A 22,153-nucleotide genomic window follows, 5' to 3' on the forward strand; every position below is an offset into this window, starting at 1 on the left:
ACCCACAGAGAGCAGCAATCCTGGCTGGCTTGGCCTTCAGCTCTCACCTTGTTGTAGAGCTTCCACCAGCCCCAGAAGCGCGGCTCCAGAAACTTGCATATGTTCCACTGGATGACTTTTAGGCCAATTCTGGGAACAAACAAACAAACAAACAAACAAATAAATAAATTGGGGGTCGCATGGGTTAAAATGCAGGTGTCAGGATCTTTCCTCCCAGACAGCACAAGGCTGAGTGAGACAGACTGCTCATTTCTTCCTGCATTTCCCCTCTTTCTGTTCCCTCACTAGAAATCATCCATTAGTCTCTAAATCCCTCCTATCAGGAGTCTTTGGAATCCACCCTTTCTTGCCCCTTACAGTTTCATTTGATTGTCATTTACCAATGACTTCCTGTGCACCAGGCCCTTGGCGGGCTTGCCCTGCCATCCCACCACTCAGCACCTAACTGATCTCCCTACCTTCAGCTGGAGTCACAGGGGGCCTGCTCCTGGATATCAGGACTTCAGTACTATTATTATTTATCCATTACTATTATTATTACTATTTCTATGACTACAACGTGGGAGAGACAGGTCAAGCAGGGAAGTCTGAACGATTTTCTAATTACTATTTTAGGGAGATGGCTGAAAAACAAGATTCTGAGGGCATGGATTTGGAATGAGGATTTCTGGGTTCTAATCCTGACTCTGCATGAACCTGGCCCAGCTCCTTAACCCCTCTGACATCAATTTTACGTCTATAAAATATGGGTGCTGGCCCTCCCCCATCCCTTTTCAGCATCACCATCATATGGATCAAGTAAGGGGACAGCTGTGAAAGTGGCTTTTACACTGTAGAGAGAAGGGTTTATATTAGGTGGTCCCTGTTATGAATTCAGTTGTATCTTTCTAAAAAGATATGTTGAAGTCCTAACCCCAGTGCCTGTGAATAAATATGAGTTTATTTGGAAATAGTGTCTTCACAGATATAAAACTACAGAAGTAAAGATGAGTTATACTGGAATAGGGTAGGACCCTGACTCAAGATGATCAGTATCCTTATAAAAAAGAAAGAAGATGATTTGAGGACACACACACACACACACACACACACACACACATACACACACACGACCTTATAAAGACAGAGGCAGAGATTGGACTGATGCAGCCACAAGCCAAAGAATGCCTGGGGCTGCCAGGACTGGAAGAAGCAAAAAATTTCCTCCTCTAGAGCCTTCGGAGGGCGCATGGCCTGCCAAAACCTTGATTTCAGACTGTTCACCTCCATAACTATGTGAAAATAAGTTTTTGTTGTTTTAAGGCACCCAGTTTGTGGTGCTTTGTTACAGCAGCCCTGGGACACTACTATAGCCCCCAAAATGGTATCTGGGCCAGCAGAGACATTGGCGTCCTCCCCTCCCCTCGCTGTACCATGTCACTAATGAAGCTGACTGACCACTGTGTGTGTGACGGAGCCCCGATCATTCTGTGTGGATGTGTGCGGCTTCTGTGGTCACACCCCATTGGTGTCTGTATATGTTACCTTTGTTCTAGCGTCTTCTTGAACTCGACTCTCATGAGGAAACCCCAGAGCCGATACTGTGACGTCGTCATGATCTTGGCTAGACGTTCATCGCGCATGTCCTCAAACTTGGCCAGGATGCCCGCTGAGAATACCTGCAGGAAAGGCACTCTTATCTGAAAATAGCCCAGCTGTCACCAATGGCAGCTGCTTGGGGGGATGGTTAAAATCAAAGCACAGGAGGTTCAGAAGGGTCTCTCAGAGTTAAGAGACAGTATGGTGCCAGTATTTGAGGCCTCTCAGGATCAGCTGACCCCAGCATGGACACCTCCAATAGCAGGGCCTCAGTGTCTAGTTCCTCTTGCCCTTGGATTCTCCTATAGACTCCAGACCTGGTCTTGTACTTACCAGCTGGCTCACCTTGGACATGCCTCCTCACATCTAAGGGCCTCAGTTACTCTGTGAAATGGGAATGTTGATCTCTCTCAGAGGGTTACTATAAGGATTAACTGAGATAACAGGTGGAAAGGTACTTTTGTAAACCATGAGGTTCTGAGTAAAATGTGAGATCATTATAATCCCTGCTGCTGTGATTGCCCGGCAGCCAGGGTGGCAAGGGGCCTCTCCTTTTTACCACCATACACAGCAGCCTTTGGATAGTCATGGTCCCATGGGATCTTGGAGTGGATAGAGGGGATAGTGGTCATTGGAGGTGGGTAGTGAGTGGTTGACTTTCTAGAAAGGAGATGGAGTTGTACTAATACCGCTCAATTTCAGGCATCTAGCACTGTTGTGCCAGTGGGACTCACGCCCGGGAAAACAAGGTAGCTTTGAAAGTCATTTTAAAGAGAGCCCCAAACACCCAACCTGAGAGAAATACAAACTTAGGTCACAAGATACGATTCACCCCTCCCCCCACTGCAACCTTTAGGACTTTTATAAAACAGATCTTGGCAAGGATGTGGATCAAGGGGAAGGTGAGTTTGTATAACAATTTTGGAAAATGGCTTGGTCTTCTCTCATCAAATTGGATGTTTGCACACTCTGCAATAGACAACTGTCCTCCTCAGCATATATCTCAGCATGTGGGCTGTACCTGAAGGGCTTTGGAAAGATGCCAATACCTGGGCATTGGTGATTTCAAACTATTTCTGGGGCAGGGCTCAGGCATCAGTGTTCTTAAACTTCCCCTAGATGACTCTAATGTATAGTCAAGATTGAGAATTTGTTCTAGAGAAAAGCCTACACAGGATCATGTATAAGGAGGGATATAGAGGAGTTGTGATGTGGCCACCTGAGGGAGTATTATATGGCAGTGACAGTGAGTGGGTGTCACATACCAGCCAGCAAAGATGAACCTTAGAAACATGATTAAGTGATAAAAGCATGCCACACAAGAATATATCTAGTATGATTCCCTTGTGGAGCTCAAACCAGGCAAAACTTTGGGCCATATGAGTATGTGATAAAACTATTTTTAAAAAGGAAATGGGGTCATTAACATTCAGGGCAAGTGGGGAGGAAGGCGAGGAAAGAGATCAAAGATTAAGTTCTGGGTTCTAAGTGGGCTTACAGAGGGGGTCACTTTATTAGTGTGTTTCATAATGTAACACCTTTTCATAGGCTTCTAATAGGACATGACAGAAACTTCTAGAAGGATAGAAAGAGCCAGAAGACCTGCATTTGGCCTCTGCCTGCCTTGGATGTCCATGTGACCTTGGTTAAGTCACTCTCTTTTTGGGGCCCTCAGTCTCTCCTCCTGCACAGTGGGAGTGTAGGACCCTAAGTCACCCCAGATTGGAGAATCTGTGATTCTATATGCGGGAGAAGGGAGTAGAGTGCCCAACTAAATCCTTTACATGGATGCTATGGGCACTGACAGGAAAAGAATACTTCCTTTCACCCCTCCCCCACCCTCCAAAAAAACCAGGGAGCTAACCATCATGGGGTAAAATGTTTGATATTTCAAAATTAATTGGCATTGAGGTTTGGTCTTTGAAAGGCAGTAGAAGTGAGCGTGTGTGGGACCCACATGGGCCAACACTGGGGATAAGAATGCAGTTTACAGGCAGAATCACCCTGTTCTCTGCTCTGCCCCAGCAACCAGTGCCTGCCTGGTCCTCAGGGAGCAAAACAGTCCCCAGAAACCCAGGCCTTTACCTGGACCTGAGATGTCCAGTGCAACCTTTGAACAATAGCAAGATACAGTCTGTTTGTCCAGGTGGTAGCTGTGTCAGATTGTGTCATACTGGTGATGTCAGCCCTATTTTTCCAGGTCACATGACCTGTAGTCATAGGGTATGAGGCCTGCTCTGTTCCATCTGGTTCTATGAAATTGGGCATGTCACCTCCACCCCATCCTCAGGCTTTCTTATGTTTCCCATCTGTCAAAGGTGGGGCAGGGAAACGAGCTTGTCTTTGAGGTTCTCTCCAGCTCAAATATTTAATGATTGTGTGGCAAATGTGGAGTGTTCCTGTAAGTCAATTAAACTATACCTATCATATGTTAATTGTGAAGGAGAACGAAGCTAACAGATTCTACAGCAGTGTTATAATTCTGCTAGTACCCAGTGCTACAAAGCAAGCTCCCAGGAGCTAGCGACACCTGTTTGGTTCATTGACTTAACTGTAGAGTTGAGAATCATGCCTGGGACACAGGGGGCACTCCCTGAGCTTTGCCAAGTGACCAGATGTGTTGGACGCACACACATGTTAGAGCTTTCACATGCATCGAGCCATACCAGGCCCGTGGAGAAGCTGCACTCACCTGTGCCACCCATGAGACCTGGAGAGGCAAGTGACCTGCTCTAGGCTACACAGAGTCAGCCTATGAGCTTGACACTCTTGACTGTAAAGCCAGTGCTCTTCCCATGTTGGGATGCAGTCTGGGATGTAGCTATAGATGGACACCTTGCACTGTTAGCCTGTCTAGGCCTAATATTTTTGACAGAAGTCTGTAGGATCAGGAAGTGGGACAGACAAAAGACAGCCCAGACCCCATGAGTCAGGATCAGGTGGCTGCTCCATCTGAGTCAACTCTGACTTACTGGTCAGCTCGAGGCTGAGGCTCTTGGTGTGAGTGGGCTGGCATAATGGTGCTTAGCCTGAAGACTCCAACCATACAGGAACTGCCGTGCCCCAGTCAAATCCAGGACCTTGATTCTGATTGACTACTTTTGTTTTTAGAAATATGGGGCACATACATTCCTATGAAATATCCTACCATTTATCGATATTTGATCAGACCAGATGAGAATCCAGTTTGAGCTGGATTCTCATGTACATTACTGTTAATCATCCCCAAGTCCCATGAGACTGACCTTATGAGCCCTGAGTTTTCAGAGGAGGAAATTGAGGTTCTCATTAGCTGAGATGCTTGCCCAAGACAGGCACCTGGCCAGTGGTGGATCTGGAATTCACACCCTGGGGCTCACCTTCTTAAAACAAGGCTGAATGTTGTAGGGAAGAAGCACCACCAGAAGACCCTACCTTGGTATGTCCTATTTTGTATTCATTTACATCCAGGTCTATGGACCCAAGCAGCAGCTCTGAGGCCTTCTTGTTGTCTATGAACCCCTGAGGAATCACACTGGGGTTCAGTACTTTGTATCTATTAGGAGAGGGATGGATAACAACCATCATGCAGTCATTGCCATCTCCAAGCTGGCAGCATGAAAGCATGTCCATGAAGTTATCCCTTGATATATTCCCTCAAGTCAAGGAATAGGCTTCTTTTACAGATGCTCCTGCAGGCAGAGGGATGGGTCTGACAGGAGATTTTGGGGACTGAATGTCACTGTGGGTTGGAGGTTTTGGGAGGAGGTGTTCATAAAAATGTAGACACCAAACTCTCCCTTTTCTTCCAGGGAGAGGAGAACCACTTTTTTTTCCTGACCTGCCGGCAGCCCCCTTTGTGGTCTTGGACAAGTTCTTCCCCAGTTAGGGACTTCAGATGACTTGGACAAGATGACCTCAGATGACCCTTCCTACTCCATCAATATGCAGTCACATGGTCTAGCAAGTAGATCTTGGTTTGAGTTCTCCCAGAAACAAACCCTGAGACAGGAATTCAAGTGTAAGTAGTTAATTGGGAAGTGGCAGAGTTGGAAAGTGGGATGGGAAGCAAATAAAAGGCATATTATCAAGCCAGTTATTACAACAGGCAACTGGGTCTTAATCATGCTGGGGACACAAGGAGCAGTGGCAAGCTGGAAACTGTGCCTACTGGCTCACAAGAAGAAGTTGTGTGCATCTCTTTCAAACCTCACATTCAGTGAGTGATGAAACATTGGTAGCTTGAGATCAGCCATGGTGGGAGTATTTACACCATGGAAACAGGCAGACACTACAAATTAAGGCTTACTTAAAAAAATAAAATTCCTGGAGAGCCTGTTATTTAACATTTACCAGCATGTTGCTATCTGATCTGACAGTCAGTATAGGACACACTTCAGAGTTAGCCCTCCAGAGGGTGAGGGAACTGAGATACTTATATGCCAATTGTTCTTAGTCATTGGTTGAGGGCTGCACCTGGGAAGGCATTAATTCCTGATACTTTCAGCCTGCCAAGTAGCAAAGCAGCCAGAGAAAGCCCTCAGGCAACAAAGCACAGCTAATGGCAGTTAAAAGTTAGGCCAATGTAGTGAAGTACTGAAGTAGTGACAGTGAGACCACATACATCATTGCACCTACAGTGTTTGTGACAATGGGATATTTATCCGTAGTTAATTCCTGAAAATTGAGAGATGTATTCAAGGTTTCAAGGAGTCATTACTCACCTCTGTTTGAACTCTGGGTATTGCACCCTATTTGGGAAACCCTTCCTGCAAATATGGATACCTTCCATGACTCCATTGCAAGCCAGCTGGTGCATGATTAGGTGGGCATCCACCACACCTGCCAAGAGGGAGGGCACAAGATGGGGGGTCATTACCTTATGGTGGGACAGGCCACTCCTTGCCACTCAAGGAGGCTGACCTGAGTATCCACATCATCAACCCTAGTCTTCTCCCATCATTGACCAGGGGTCCCTGGTCTCTCACAATTCACCAAAGACCCAAAGGCCCTCCTGAGTATGACTTCTGTCTGGGTGGGCACCATTCTGCTGTCAAAGCAACAAAAACACAATTTGTGGATTATCCATTGTTGGGGATTCTTTCATACCCTGTTTAGCCCCAGTCATTCCTGGTTACTGAAAGTGGACTTAATTGGGAACAAACACCAAATTACAGATCCTGAGAACTGCCAGCTGGGAGACATGTCCCCATGATGTACCTGATTGCTTGAACTCATTGAGGACAATACAGTGGACAAAATGGGGGACAGAGCTGTGGAGGGTGGTCATCAGCTTGTTTAACTGCTCCTAGGGTTGGAGGAAAAAGAAAAATAGTGAGTAAAGCTTGGAATTGGTGTTGCAGGATATACACACCCAGGAGAGGTATTTATTTAGAGTTTAATTAATTAAATTAAAATTAAAATTCAGTTCTTTCAATCACATGAGCCCTTCTTGAGGTACTCACTAACTATACATGGCTAGTGGCTATCATATTGGATAGCATATTGGCAACAGTGGTCGCCATCTTGGAATGAAGAGAACATTCTGTCATTGTGGAAAGTTCTGTTGGATAGCAGTACTCTTCAAGGTCCACTGACTTGCCTAAGGTGACATGACTTACAAGAAACAGGACCTCTTTTAATTCAGTGCTGGATCATTGTAGAATCATGGTAGTAAAGGGAGCCATAGTGTCTGTGTGTGGACAAACCCCTGTCCATTGTTAACCTCCCTACTAAACGGCCCCTCCTCATCTGCTTGGATACTTCAATGAAGTAACCCGCTCTGCCTAAAGACAGGTGATACTTGGGAAATAGCAAAATTTTTCTTTGTGTAACATCTCCCCATTGGCTGCATTTTTGCACTTTGGGATGTCTTTCCAAACTTTGTGGAAGAAGATGTGCCAACTAACTCTAGGGCACAAGAGCTTAGCTATTGATATCTCCATTTGCCATGTTGGACAACTCTTTTCACTCTGAAATGACGTGGTTGGACGGGACCATCTCTAAGGGTCTCTTTTGCTCTATAGTCCCATGGTTCTGTGACCCCTTCAGAAGGAAACGAACTCCTTGAATGCAAGAAGCAACCAGAGTCATAGAAATGAAACCACCCTGTCCTTGGTTATGTCGCAGCCAGACCACCATACCACTGGAAAGGGGAGATAGGTGCACTGAATGCAAGGTAGCCTCCGAGCCAGCCCTTACTCACCCTGTAAAAATTGGAGACTGCCATGAAGGAGGGCCCTCTCTTTTGCTTCTTGCTTCCATCTGAGGAAGAGAGACAGACATGTTTCTCATCAGTACACAGCATGAGGGGCTGTCTCAAGGACATAAATTCTCTGGTTTTAAAAAGGCTTTTTTTTTTTTTTTTTGAGAGCGAGTTACAGCAGGGTCCTCCCACCAGGAAAATAAGATCTACCAGGGAGTGGGCCAATGGGCTCACTGCAGCATGATGGCTAAAAGGAGTGCTGTGCTCCCTGGAGAGGGCATAGCCCTTTGTGATTTAGGGGTGGCACAAGGGCACAAACTTCTCCCATTACCTGGTGAGGAGGAAGAGCCCACAGACCATCTGAAGAACTGCATGTGGGTGGTTTGCAGTTCTTGCCCCATGAGTGGCAGCTCTACTGGGCAGCTCTCACCCAGGGTGTTCCCCTATGGGCCACACAACATGGACTGTGGGAGGCAAGGCTGGGCTTGGCATTTGTCTCAGACAAAGGAGAGCAGGGAGAAGAAAAAAAGCACAGAGCTTTTGGGCATCAACTTTTCCAAAGAAGTATTGTTCTGCCTAGAGGTAATATGGGCCTGGTGATCAATTCAACTGATACATCTGTGTCTCTTTGTGGCATCCTCTATGCCCTACCTCAAGGAACATGTCATCCATCCATCCATCCATCCATCCATCCATCCATCCATCCATCCATTCATCCAACAAGAGTTGAATAAAAAATTTTGTTTCTTTCTTTCCATATTGGCCACCAGCACAGGCAGGTGAAGGGCATCAGCACAGGGAGACTGGACACGACAAGGGTTCAGCCATACCTGGAGCCTCCTCTTCTTTGAAGAGAAGGGCCAGGATTGACAGTGTTGATTTCTGGAACAAGCCCACTACTGTTTCATTCAAGGGGTCTTTGTTCTTTTCCAGCCAGCCCAGGATGTTGTAACCCACCTGCAAAGGGGCAAATGCTGGTGATTACATTTCTACCTACAGCTCTATCTGCTCTCAGGTCCCAAGATCAATCTCCCATCTTCTGGTGCTTCCATCCTTGTCCTGATGACTTGCTTGGAGTCCTGCAATGTCCCAGGCAGAGGCCCTTTCATTTGATTTCTTGGTCATTTGCAGTTTACCTGTCTTGGGCACCGTTGACTTTGCCCACAAACCAGGACTCCCAGCTACTCTCTGTTGGTCTATGACTTTCTCTTGCATGTCTTATTTTGCTGAACACTCAGCGTCCTTACCCCTGGATCTTCTTCTATTCAGATGAGTTGATCTTGCTGTCAGTGACTGGCTTTGACCAGTGGACAGCTCCCTACAAGGGCATTTGTTCTCTCCTTGCCAATAAGCACATAACCCTTGGGTCACTGCCTTGTGGAATTGGTGGGGGGAGGGGTAATGCTCCATTCATCCAGAACTGGGGGCTCTATGTGTCCAGGTAATTGGACATATACAAGTTTCTGTTTCCCATTTGCCATGTGGCCCCAGCTAGAGAGACAAAGATGAAGGAGCCTTTCAGATCCTTCCATTGAGTACCGAGAACTGAGGGAGCAGATGAGAAGCTCAAACTTTTGGGCTTCTCATTTTCTCTATAACACATAAATGTCTGTCATCTCCGGGCTTTAGTTTAGAGCCTTCTTGGAAGTGCAGAGCCCTCATTTCAGTTTTAACATTCCATTGCTATAAATATTTCATTGCTCCTCATTTTAGTGTGGGAGGTGAAGTGGAACACTGCCATTTGCTCCCAAGCCTGCCATTTGCTTTAGGTGTCAGCACTATTTATTTTGAGTAATTGACAATGTGAATGAGTAGCTGACATTGTTATGGTTGATGAGATTATTAAATCTTGGTCCCAATGCCCAATCTGACAGTAGCTTTCCTGATGGCTCTATGCTGAGGCTGCAGTTTCCTTGCAGTTAAACCCAAGGAGGGTCAATAAACTTTAGTGGTAATAGCAACATAGGCATTTATGACAATATTGAATTCCCAAAGAAGTAAAATGCATTTTTATAAACTGGATGGATGAATGTTCTCATCCCAATCAATTATTCAAATAGGACCTGAGTCCTCCTTGCACTTAATTATCCCCTTCCGTGAGGACTGAGTTTGTCATAAGTGAAAAGCCACTTTGTAGATGTTACCTTGTTGGTTTGGTGGCCACAAGCTGTCAGAGAGATGAGTTAATCATTTGGGGACTAATTAATGTGCTCATGGAAATTTTTTTCAAGTGTTCTCATTTCTGACCAAGATTGAAGTTCAGCTGTCAAACCAAGGGCTTTAGACAATGGTGTGGACTTGGCAGTTCTGAGGGCCACAAACTGTTGGTCATTCCTTAGCAGGCATCCTTGGCTTGGACTTTTTGAATTCTCAGATGAAGAAGATGAGGGAGTATGAGCTGGAGTTCATTTCAGTGAGCTGATCACCCTGTTCTATTGTGGCTATACTAGCTGGAGGCTGGAAGCCTTTGGAAGGGAGTGTCAGGATGGACCTATAATAGCAAGAGGGAAAAGAAGCCAACAGGTGACCACAGGGTAATACTCACAGTGCCTGCATAGTGGACAAGCTCAAAGTGAGCCTCAGGCCCCTTGCCCTTTCCTCCTCCCTTGGATTTGAGGAAGTTGCTGGACTTGCCCAGGTGGTTGTTATACAGGGCTGCCTCGAATGTGGCATTGGTGGCCTCGGGGAAGAGGCACTGTTCCTCCAAGATAAAGAAGATGCCCATGGGCTAGAGAGAAGAGGAGCAGATGGCTTTAGAGGAGGCCACATGATCCCAAAGAGTGCACTTTGATGTTGGCCAAGGGTTGGTGGTAGGGGTGCCCACACACCCATTGGCCAGGAGGCAGAACTCTGGGAATGGTGCCTGGCATTCCATGGTTTGGTCTTCTAATGCCATGGCCATTTAGACTTGAAAGAGGCTAGAATTCATGAAGTCCAACAGAAGGGAAGACTGAAGTCTGAAAGGGGCAGATAGCTCCCCAAGTGTTAATACCACCCAAACAGTGGTGCCAGGCAGGTTTGGCCCTCAGAAAAACAGTGAGATCAAAAACATCTGACCTCTCTGTTTGCTTTATGTGCTTTCACCTCCTTCTCCTCCTCCTCAGTGACATTCCTCGCTACCCAGGGGCCTCATGTTGTTCTAGGTCTCTACTCACACAAAAAAGGCAGAGCTCATAAATGTTATTAGTACCTTAATATTTCCCCTTCCATGCAGAGTCTGGATTTTTAAAGAATACTTCTGGAAGAGGGTAATGATTAAACCCAAAGCTCAAGCATGAGGATGTTCCAGACTCTGTGACAGCTGGACAGGGATATATTTGTAGGTGTGGGGGGACAGGTGAATCATGCATGCAGTCTGTTTTTGGAGACTCTATTTTACTGTGGAGTTAAAGCTGAACCCACGGCGGAGACTCCTGGCTATCTTGATGATAGATTCTACATGATAGGCCAAAGAATGAGCCTAAGACATCGATTTTCAACCTTTTTCATCCCATGGCACACATAAACTAATTACTAAAACTCTGTGGCACATCAAAAATATATTTTTTGCCAATCTGATGAAAAATAAGCATAATTTTGATTCATTCACACCAGATGGCTATTGTTGTGTTGGCTGTTGTCATTTTTATTTGATAGTCTAAGGGAAAAGAAGCCAGTTCCCCTGACTAAATAGTCAGATGCTGCATATTTTAAAAATTCTTGCAGCATACTAATTGAAAATTGCTGGCCTAAGAGAAAAGATATGTTCTTTCTTTTTTTTATTTTTTAACTTTTCACTTTGATAAAATTTCAGGCTTGCAAAAATCATGTAAAGCATTCCTATATACGCTTCATTCAACTTCTCCAAATGTTAATATATTTTACTCTGTACAATAACAAAAACCAGATGTAATACTATGAATATACTTTGTTTAAATTTGGTCATCTGTCCTGTAAATGTCCTTTATTCTATTCCTTTTATGCATTTAGTCAAACAATATCTGTTCTTGAACTAGGCCATCTGCTAAAACACCAAAATCCCTATGATATGATTTTACATAGGGATTTTGATTACAGGGGAGACTATTAGATTGCTTGGGTTAGAGTCTGACTCTGCCACTCACAGGTTGTATGACCTTGGACAAGTGACTTTCCTTATCTGTGCCTCAATGTTTCTATCTCTGGAATGGTTATACTAATTTATCTTCCACATATGGTAGCTTGTTATGATTCAATGAGTTAAGGCATTCAACAGCCCAACTAACTGTTGTCACTGCAGTCCCTGTTGTACCCATTTTGCAGAGAAGAAGCTAGAGGTCAGACCAACCAAGGTCATCAGCAGTGTTGCTGACTGCCCCGAATCCAGGTACCACCTCCAAGCCCCTCTCCAAGTCCCTCCTTCGAAAAGCAGGTTACCTTTTCCAGGAGGTTGATGCAGGCCTGCAGGTCAAGGCCAAAGTCTATGAAGACCCATTCGATGCCCTCCCTGTTGTACTTCTCCTGCCCCGGCACAAACATGTTGTGGTTGAAGAACTGCTGCAGCTTCTTGTTGGTGAAGTTGATGCACAGTTGCTCAAAGTGGTTGACCTGCAGCAGGAGAACAGAAAGAAGGGTCTCAGCCAAGGCACCAATGGAGCCTCCCCCAGGACCAAACAAAGAACTACAGTAGAGCTAAAATCTACCGAGGGCCAACCCATGTCAGGCACTGTCCCAAATGCCTTAACACTGCCCACCTCATCAGTAGCTCCCTCAGCCCTGTGAGAAGCCCTTCTCCATTACCCTCCCTGAAAAGACAGAGGAGCTTGAGCATGTGCCCCTGGCCAACAGTGCTGCTTCCAGGACCAAAACCTAACCAGCCAGACTCTGGCCCTGTGTGGTTAACAAAAATCTTCATGGAAAGAAACATTGTCTTTACAGATATGGAAATTACTTGAGATGTTTTATGGATCTGACCCCTGTTGTACCTTTGGACTGTACTGTTATAATTTTTCTCATTCCTCATCTGTAGAATGAAGAGGTTTGAGGGATTCATAGACCCCCTTTATAATTCAGATACTACGTTCTCTGAATGAAACTCCATGCTGAAGCCTCCTATGAAAAATAATTTTAAGTAGAGGCGCCATTGAAATCACAGGGAAATATACATGGAGCACATGCATGCATCTGATCCTGGGCTAAGCTGCATCTGCTCATAAACCTTACAAGGTGAGAATGGTTAGCATTCCCATTTATAGATGGAGAACAGAGGCACACATAGCTTGGAAATGGCTGAGCTGGGATTTGATCCCTGTTTGTTTGTTGAACACACTCTGCTATTGGCACAGGGCATCCTCCTTCTTCCCTAGTCCCACTCCTGCTGACTGTCAGTGGCTCCCCAGGACTCCAGGGAGCACAGTTTGGAAACTCTAAGGCTCCTTCCACCTATTAAATTAAATTATTCTTTGTAGACTGCAGCCAAACTAACCTTTTAGAACCTGAAGAAATTGGTAACCATCTGTGGCTAGTAGAAATCCTAGAATAATAGGACAGTAGAGCTGAAATGGACCTTACAGATCATCTCCTCCAGCCTGTTCATTTTAATATTGAGAAAACAAGGCTCAGACAGGCAAAGACACTTTCCTAAGGCCACACAACTATTTGGTGGCCAACTTGAGTCCAGAACTAGTCTATTGACTCTTAATCATGCTGCTTCCTATTATCAAGGTAAAATCTTCCTGACCTGCAACACTAGTCTTTAGACTAGTGATTAGAGCTGAGTCTCATTTCTGTGGACAAGAAGTGGGAGGCCACAAATGTTGTGTTGATAAATCAGCTCTCTCTCTCTCTCTCAATAAAAGCCTGATTTGTAGTGTTGGCCAATTTCCATGATATAAACATTCACAGCAGGGCCATGTATCAATATAATGTCAGCTGGCTCACAAAATTCCAGAAGATTGAACCAAAAGCTCTTGTGAGCCGGTACAGGTAAGTTCTAGCATACCATTCACTTTATCCATTATCATTCTTTATGAATAGGCAAGTTAAGATGACACTTTCTGGAGGTCAAAAGTCAGACACCCAGGAGCAAACTAAAACTGGCCTATCCCAGGTCCAAGGTAAGGTACAAGAGAACCATGGTGAAAAGTTGTTTATAAAAGGAGGATGGCCACCCCAAAGCAGAAACAAAAGGCAAGGCCAGGCATACCTCAAAGATCTCAAAGCCGTCGATGTCCAGCACCCCAATGAAGAACTGCCTCTGCATCTTGGTGTCCAAGGTCTTGTTGATCCTGACCACCAGCCACTTGAACATCTTGTCGTAGACAGCTTTGCCCAGAACCCCAAGAGAGTTGTTGCACTGTTCGATGTTCTAGCCCTTTTACACAAACTCATTGCCTACTTTGACCCAAGGCCTGGTGATGCCCTTCTGGAGTTCCCTGGAATTGAGACCCATGAGATGGGCGACTTTGTCAGCCACTGGGCAGGGATGGAAAAATATAGGTGAGTGAAAGAAAGATGGTGCCCTGAGAAACTTAGTACTATCTCCGTAAGTGAGGGGAGGGTGGAGAAGATCCTATGTTGCCAATGAGAAAATAGAGGTCTGAGATGGTTTCCATACTCACTCAAGGTCAAGTGGAAAAGTAGAGTATAGAAACCAAAATCATCTTTCTGATTCTCTGCCATGTCTCTCTGAGAGTATCATTGTCTGGACATTTAAGGAATGTCCTTGGTTTATAGCATGTCTCTGAAATGTGCATGAAGCTTTGGAGAGCTCTGCAACTCTCTGATCAGCCCCAGCCCAACACCTACCCTTGGTTGTGTCCACTTCAGCTTGCTCCTCTCTAGGCTTCTGCTTGAACTTCATGTTGCCAAAATTCATGATGCCCCCAGTCAGCTTATAAATGCCCATCTTCTCCTCAGCACTGAAGTCCAACACGTCAAATGCAACCTGCAAGGCCACCAGGAGGAGAAAGCCAAGAATCTCCTGGCTTCTCATTCCAGAGTAGAGGCCACAACGCTGTCACTGCACCATGGTGTGGACTTTGGAGATCGGACACACCCTGATCAGGGAGGTCTGTTTTTCTCCAAGGAGCCCAGACCAGATGCTCTGCAATCTAGTCTCTGTATTTGTTTAACTTCTCTGGCCTCTCTTTATTCTTCTGCAAAATGGCAATAGTAGGTGGTCATAAGGATAAATCAGAGTAATGAATAAATGTTTAGTCCAGTGCTTGACAGATAATAATAACTGAGGAGTAGTATAATTATTACAACATTATTATTGTTAAGGTTTCATGCTAGGTATTGGGAGATGAGAAAGCAAAGATGCATCAGGAATCAATTGTGTTGTCAAACAGGAGAGATTTCACAAATACTCTTAACACAAGTTACAGGTGCTCAGTGCCATAATAATAAGAGAGGGTATAATAGGAATGTCTAGCTGGACTGGAAAGGGGAAACAAATGTGTGGAGTAACCCTGGCTGGTGTGGCTCAGTTGGTTGGAGTGCTGTCCCATAAACTGAAAGATAATGGGTTTGATTCTTGGTCAGGGCATATGCCTGGGTTGTGGGTTTGGTCCCCAGTTGGCACGCATACTAGAGGAAACTGATCCATGTTTCTCTCATCACATTAATGTTTCTCTTTCTCTCTCTCCCTCCCTCCCTTTCCCTTTCTCTAAAATCAATAATTGTGTCCTTGGGTGAGGATTAAAAAAAAAATGCATGGAGTACATGGCCTCCTTAAGTCCCTACGGAATTCTAGCTCATGGTGGAATCTTTGGGGTTCTCTATGCGTTTCTAGTTCAATACTGCAAAGAGAAACTCTGCTTGCTATGACAGGCTTGGGAGAAATGCTAACTGCAACCCCAGGAATATCGAGAGAAGAATCTGGGCTGTTGCCTGACAACTCTTAGGGGGACTCCCCACCCCAATTCTGACAGTGGTGCATGCAGGCCCCCAAAGTTTCCCTCTTGACTCTCTTTGTCTTTCACTAGCCATTCCTATCCACTTACATCTGTGATCTGCAGCTCCTCCCTGTCGTCCATATTATCTACCATGGTGACATCCTGGCTCACCCAGTGGTACTCTTTAGGATTGGGGACCAGCAGCAAACTCTCTGCCAAGAGCAGGTAAGCAAGTTAGCAGCTTGGCGACACACATCTTTCTTCTCTTTCATTTTTAAGCAATATTTCTAAATGCCTCTCATGTGCCAGACATGACAGTGGACATTGTGGGGGTCAGACTCTAAGGCAAAAGATAACATGTGATAGCATGAGCAGTAATAATCACTTCATATATTATATATGGAACGTTGTTGCTTTCACAAAGAAATATCCTCACTTTTAGTTTTCTTCTTGGTCTTTGTTTTTTCACTTCCAGATGAGTCATGGGTACAAGAAATACTTGCCTTTCCTTTCATCTCTACTCTCGAGACAAACCACAGCCCCAGAATGAAGGTAAATAGAGGCTACCATGCTGCACCAGAGAGGCAATAGAGCTTGGTGGAGAGGGTGGTAAACAGGAGAGCCTTTGCTCTATCTGAAGGGGCCACGACCATTCAGTTGCCCTGATTAGTGCCACATGGGAGAGCAAGCCCATAGCAACCAGATCTTCTGCTACTTCAGATAAACTAGGAAATTGGTTTCCCTTAATTAAAAATACTCTGTGTTGAACACAAATAAAGCCAACCTATGAGTGGGGATGGTGTCCAATGCCCTAGTCTCTGGCTGGGTCAGGGGTGTATATATGGAAGAATGAGTCTTCATCCTTACCCCTCTCTGCCCTGACATCCTGTGCAGGTCTGCCAAGGACAGTGGAGCAAGTTGGTGTCTGCCCAAGGGCATCCAGCTGAGTGGATGAGTGCACTCTGCTGGCCGAGCAGTACCCTCAGTGTGAGCTGTGTCCCTGCAGAGTGTGGCCTGTTGTTGCATTGGCTAACTGTGGCAGTGGCAGGGCTAACTGTGGTCCTTGGTTGACCTCTCTGCTGCTGTCTAGGCATCGGGCCCAGAGGCAGCAGGTCCAAGACACAAGAGGCCTTAAGCTCCATATTCCAGGGCTATGCCTCAGCCATGAGTTGCAGGCATCCCAAAGCCCCATCTGTGAAACGGGCCGACAGTGGAGTTAAGGCCCTTAAGGCTGTTGTGAAGATGAGATGTGAGTAGAACTTTGAGAAGGTTCCCTGTATCCTACTCACATAACTCTAAGCTAAAAGGATTCAGGCAGAGCCATGGGCTCCGCACATGGGGATATTTTTGTTATTGATAAAACAGGAAAAGTGAGTTAAGGAGCAGGCAGACAAACAGATCTTTACTAACAAGTTCAGGCTTCCTGTTAGAGAGAATCTGGCAGGAAATGTGGTAGCCCCTCTCAGCTGCTTGCTGTGAGATGACACGAGGTTTCTTTAAGATCTGGAAAAGAATAAGCAAAATGTCTGGAAGTTCAGCCCATTCTGCCTTGAGTGCAGGGGTCCTCTCCACAAAGCCCAGTGCCATAGCCAGTCATGGGTTCATCCTTCCCTCTCCCCCAGACGCACAGCTTCGGGGGCCCCTGACTGCTGATGGTGGTAGACAGGCTATGCTCAGGAGGCCTCCACCCACTGATGTAATGTTCCTCTGTTGCTATTTTGAAACTCCTAATACCTTTTGAACAGGAGGCCCTCATGGTCACTTTGCACTGAGCCCCACACATTATGGAACTGAGCCTGCCTGGAAGAGCCCTCCGAAAGGGCCTGCTCTCGGTGTCTGCTCCGGCCAGTTTGCCTGTAGCTCCGAAGTGGATCTGGATGAACTTTCCCTGAGCAGGGAGGCGGGGGGAGGGTCATGAGGGAGTGTATGTGTAGTCCTAGAGCAACATGTGGCTCAGGTTTGGCCACAGTCACTCATTGACAGCCCCCTGAATTGAGAGGGCACTTCGGGAATGTAACAGGGCCAGATGTGGCTGTACTCTGAATCGTGGATGTCCCATGCAGATGGGCAGGGTAGGTGGATGGATTTTAGAGCTCAGTCCTGGGTCTGTGAGGCAACCTGTAGGGTTGGGGAGAGGGTCCACAGCTTCCAGACATTGCAAATCTCTGGCTCCCATGTCTGACTTCACAGCCCCCATATCCCCATGTCCCTAACTTTCTGTGTTTAAGCTCCTTGATTTATGTACTGATGTGAGCTCTGTTTGATATAGAGCCTGACATAAAAATCTCTGGGAAGGAGCTGCTGTGACTTGCCTATTCCCATTGGTATGTTTAAATCAGCCCTGATTTGCTTACCTGGAAGGGGGTGAGGACACCTGTCCCATCACCCCCAGGGCCCACCGTTGCTGCTGTTCACACGTACAAAACGAGAGTTGTTTCTGGTGGTCTTGGCATTCCCAAAAGCCTTTGGCACAGGGTTTGCCTGGATGATTTGATCCTCCAGGGACCCCTGCCCCAGAGAGAAACACTAGAGATGGGGTGGCCTGTGGGCTACTGCATGGGGACCCAGGGCTTTCAAGTGACAGTGGCTCATGTGCCAAGAACCACTGGGGAACAGGTTTGGGAGGCTAGGAAATTGGGACTGGAGGGGACCTGGGAGGAGGGCCACTGCCTGATGACTGTACCCCTGCAGCCTCTGACGTTGGAGGGGCACCTGGCTGATGAAAGGCCTTGATTCTTAGCTATTGTTTCCTCACTTTATTCTTGGTGGAGACACTTGAGCAAGCTGAACATCCTCCCTAGGCATCCCTGATCTCTAGCCCAACCCTCCTTCTCTTTGTCAGCATTTGAATGCCGCCACCGGCTCAGCTAATGTTCTTTGTGCCCCAGGTCCTGCGTGTAAGATGGGCTCTAGGCAGCAGAACTCATCCTGTGGGTCGAGACCTGGGTCTGCGGCCACCTCTCAGTGTGCCCCCACCCAAGGTATGTCTCTCCAATCTTCAGTCTTCTTGTCTGTAGAATGGCCCTAAGCCACAGAGCAGCTTCGAGGGTCACAAGTGTGCTGCCATGTGGGCCCTAAGATGGGGTGGGCTGAGGCTTGCAGACCTGAGCTTGCGCAGTCAGCCCTACCTTTGAATCTGTGGACTGTTTGCCAGTTCCTCCGATACTGGCAAAGTACTGGATGACCTTCTTCATGTTCTCAATCTTGCCAGCACCAGATTCTCCACTGTGGTTGGGAAACGGGAGCAGACAAGTGAAGCACGAACAGGGGAGTAGCAGCAGAGGAGTAGGGCAATCAAAGGTACAGGCTGAGCATGATCACATTTCTCCCTTTAGCTGTGACAGGCAGGTGGGGGGCTTAGGGACATGGAGGCTCCCCATAGTTTAGCAGGTGCATATTTACTAGTCCTGCTAAGCCTACTTGCTGCCTACAGATTTCTATACAGGGTCCCACCAATTAATTTAAGAGGGCTTATTTACACATATAAGGCACAGATTTAATTATATGTATATAAACTGAGGGACAGAAGGGACACTTATGGGATTAGCATGGACTGATTTTCACAATCTGCAGGGAAGAAAAGAGCAATTGGAAAATGTAATTAGGAAACACTTAGAAACTAGATGTTTGACATCATCTTTGCCAAACAGCCTGACTCTTCCTGCATCCCATCCAGCTTGGAGAGTGACCACAGAAGCCAGGTGAGCCTGAAAACCCAGGATCTTGTGGGGTCTGTGGTGACATGGTTGTCTCTGTATCAAACATCTTTGTGGAAAGGGCCAAGAACTGACCAGCCACCATGTTTCTACCAGAAACTTTATCCCATAAAGCTACCCAGTCATAAATAAAATGAAGAGAAATGATAATAAAAATCTCTTCATGGGGCCTCTATACTGTATGGCAGAGATCATACAGGGAATGGTTAAATGTTGACTTGAGTTTTGGGCAAATTACTTGACATCCTGGCTTTTGCGATGCTTCAGTGAGATAGGGCATGAGGTAGGGCTGGTACTTAGCAAGTGCACTTACTGAGCACTGGCATCTGGTATTAATATCACATGCCGTTGCAGCTCAACATTTAGCAAAAAAGTGCAACAGGTAGTGCAGGGTCAGGGTTGGGACTGGGTAGCACACGGTTCTTATGTATTTGGAGCGACAATGGCAACAGAGCATCTGTCACCTACATGAGAGCCCCACCAGGCCCTACCCCACATACCCATGAGCATGTCATGGTAGGCACTATCCAAAATGGAGAAGAGGTGGGGTGGAATCTCTGTTGCTTCTTGCCTTTGTACATGTTGCCCACTCGGGCACCATAGATGGGCAGCCACCTGTAGGGGTTGACTGTCATGCAGAATAAGCCTGAGTAGGTCTGGTGGGAGGGAAGGAAGATGGTTAGCTGGCCCTTCCTTCTGCTGCCTCCCTCCCTCTAGGCTCCAACTTGTCACAGAGCAGCCAGGCTGGAGGTCACTGCCAGCCTGGAGAGATACAGTGGTGTCCTCTCTGGGGGCAAAATCTATGTCTGAGTCTTTATTCAGTAAGCAAAACAAGTCTTCTCTTTAACGTATAAGTTTCATTTTCTTTTGATTTAATTATTTGAATAAATAATACAGTCACTATATGGACAAACATATAGCAAAAATTTCCCCCAACTGCTCGGTGCCTGCCCCCTCCTCCCACAGGTAAGCACTTCCTAATACCCACTTCCATGGTTTCTGATGCATATACAAACAAATTCAGAGACACATTCTTATGCCCTACCTTGTTTTTAAAACTAAAGATAGTATTTCATAACACTGTTTTATGTATTTCTTTCTCCATTTAATATAGCTGGGAGATTTTTCCACGAGAGTTCATAGAGATTTCTGGGGTGTTTTAATAGCTGTGCAGTGCTCACTGTGTGGGCATGATCCCCTCCTGGTGGGCAGTTGGGTTTGATCTACTCTTAAAAGATGCCAGCTTCTTGTTTCATCCCAAGACAATTTTGTAAGAAAATCATCCCATAAAAGGAATCAGAAAAACCAATGAGGTAGTGTAAGGAATTATCTGTGCAGAGAATAAGTGAGGGCAGGAAATGGCCAAATCCAAGGGTGGCCATCCGTGGGTTCCAGACTCTCCCTTCTCCTTGCTGGACACTCATATTGACCTGCTGTCCCCACTCTGTGCCTCTTCATAGTTCAAATTTAAGAATTTCCACTTTGGTCCAAGTGGGACTACTGCCCCCCAACCACCTTCCCCACTCCCCGCCAGCCCCAGCTTCTCCTTAACATAGCAGTGATATGTTAAGTTTTATAAGGAATCTTACTGAGTTGTAAATATGATATACAGTGTCTCATCCTGGGACTCCAGCCATTGAATCACTCCTTCCCTCCAGCCCTGTGTCAGCGGGGATGGTGGGGGGTGTGTAGACCTAAGCCTGGAAACCAGTTATATCCCTGTTTTGGTCAGAATGAAAGGAGAGGTTCCCCATCTTCCCTTACAGGAGGGGTGTGAAAGGGAAGCAGTTGGAACTGTGGAAGAACCCCTGCCTGTCAGAGTTGTTCTACCAGCACCTCAGGAGACCCCTTGTCCTGGCCCCTTGGGCCATACTCTGCAGAGCCTACAGCCCCTTAGCCCAAAGACATGGCGTGGCCACCAATGGTGAGCAAGGGCTTGGCTGCAGAGTGACCCTGAGTAAGCCCTGGGCCCAAGCTTGGCCATCAAGCCCACACATTCTCAGCCCAAGCTCCAGGCTCAGCCAAGGAGAATGTGGTTCTTCCCAGACATGAAGTTAAATGATCCCCACTCACCTCCAGGCCCAGCAAATATCCTTAAGATATTCAGACCCAGCAAATATTTCCAAGAGCTTTTTAGAGATCTTTCAGCATGGCCTGGGGCTATGGTGCTGCTAGGGGCTTGAATCTGGAACTAAAGTAGTATTGAAGTAGGTTGAGGGAAGGAAGCATGCAGCAGCCATCTTGCCTGTCACTGAAAATCACCAGAAATCCCCAGGGGCCCCTGACCTTTAAGGGAGGCTCCACCTCACCTATTCTTATCAGATAAGCATTTTTCTGTTTTAGTAAAGACATCTAGAGGGGCAAACACCCATGCTAAATCTAGCCACCAGCACTTTTAGGAAATCATACTTTTGTCCTGGGATTTCCAAGACAATCAGGGGACTGATGGTAACCCACTTTGCTCATCCTAGCATAGTGCACAATGTTTGTTGAATGAATGATTGAATGAATGGATAGAATGAAGGAAGAAAAGAAGAAAAACGAGGAAGAAAGGAAGAAAAGAAGGAAAGGAGGAAGGATAGATAAATGAATGGTTGGATAGATGGATGGATGGAAGGGACAGGGAGGGACTTCTAATCAAGCCATATAAAGTCACTAAAGAGAAAATGATATTTTGATTGTGGAGTTTGCAGAGGTGGGGTGGGGTGGAAGACTTCTGGGTGGCAACTTCAGCAAAAGATATTTTGGCTGCCCGTGGAGATGGTGTCATCACTGAGATGTCAAAAGCTTTGAGTGGAGGTTCTAATGGGTCAAAAACA

General features: G+C 46.2%; 1 protein-coding gene across 1 annotated transcript in view; it reads right to left on the minus strand.

Moving 5' to 3' along the window:
- LOC129083516 (myosin-16-like) overlaps nucleotides 1-22,153 on the minus strand; it is a 50,233-nt gene that overhangs the window by 25,231 nt on the left and 2,849 nt on the right. Inside the window, 19 exon segments of the mRNA XM_054589345.1 lie at nucleotides 48-129; nucleotides 1,525-1,648; nucleotides 4,980-5,113; nucleotides 6,282-6,399; nucleotides 6,778-6,865; nucleotides 7,763-7,821; nucleotides 8,593-8,719; nucleotides 10,308-10,490; nucleotides 12,158-12,328; nucleotides 13,926-14,194; nucleotides 14,528-14,666; nucleotides 15,727-15,830; nucleotides 17,025-17,120; nucleotides 17,440-17,506; nucleotides 18,040-18,126; nucleotides 18,747-18,843; nucleotides 19,152-19,185; nucleotides 19,835-19,897; nucleotides 19,900-19,990. Coding sequence (XP_054445320.1) covers nucleotides 48-129; nucleotides 1,525-1,648; nucleotides 4,980-5,113; nucleotides 6,282-6,399; nucleotides 6,778-6,865; nucleotides 7,763-7,821; nucleotides 8,593-8,719; nucleotides 10,308-10,490; nucleotides 12,158-12,328; nucleotides 13,926-14,194; nucleotides 14,528-14,666; nucleotides 15,727-15,830; nucleotides 17,025-17,120; nucleotides 17,440-17,506; nucleotides 18,040-18,126; nucleotides 18,747-18,843; nucleotides 19,152-19,185; nucleotides 19,835-19,897; nucleotides 19,900-19,990 — 2,133 coding nt within the window.

This window comes from Pteronotus mesoamericanus, unplaced genomic scaffold, assembly GCF_021234165.1.
Source record: "Pteronotus mesoamericanus isolate MK-2021 breed Mesoamerican mustached bat unplaced genomic scaffold, CSHL_Meso_final scaffold_167, whole genome shotgun sequence".
Lineage (NCBI taxonomy): Eukaryota > Metazoa > Chordata > Mammalia > Chiroptera > Mormoopidae > Pteronotus > Pteronotus mesoamericanus.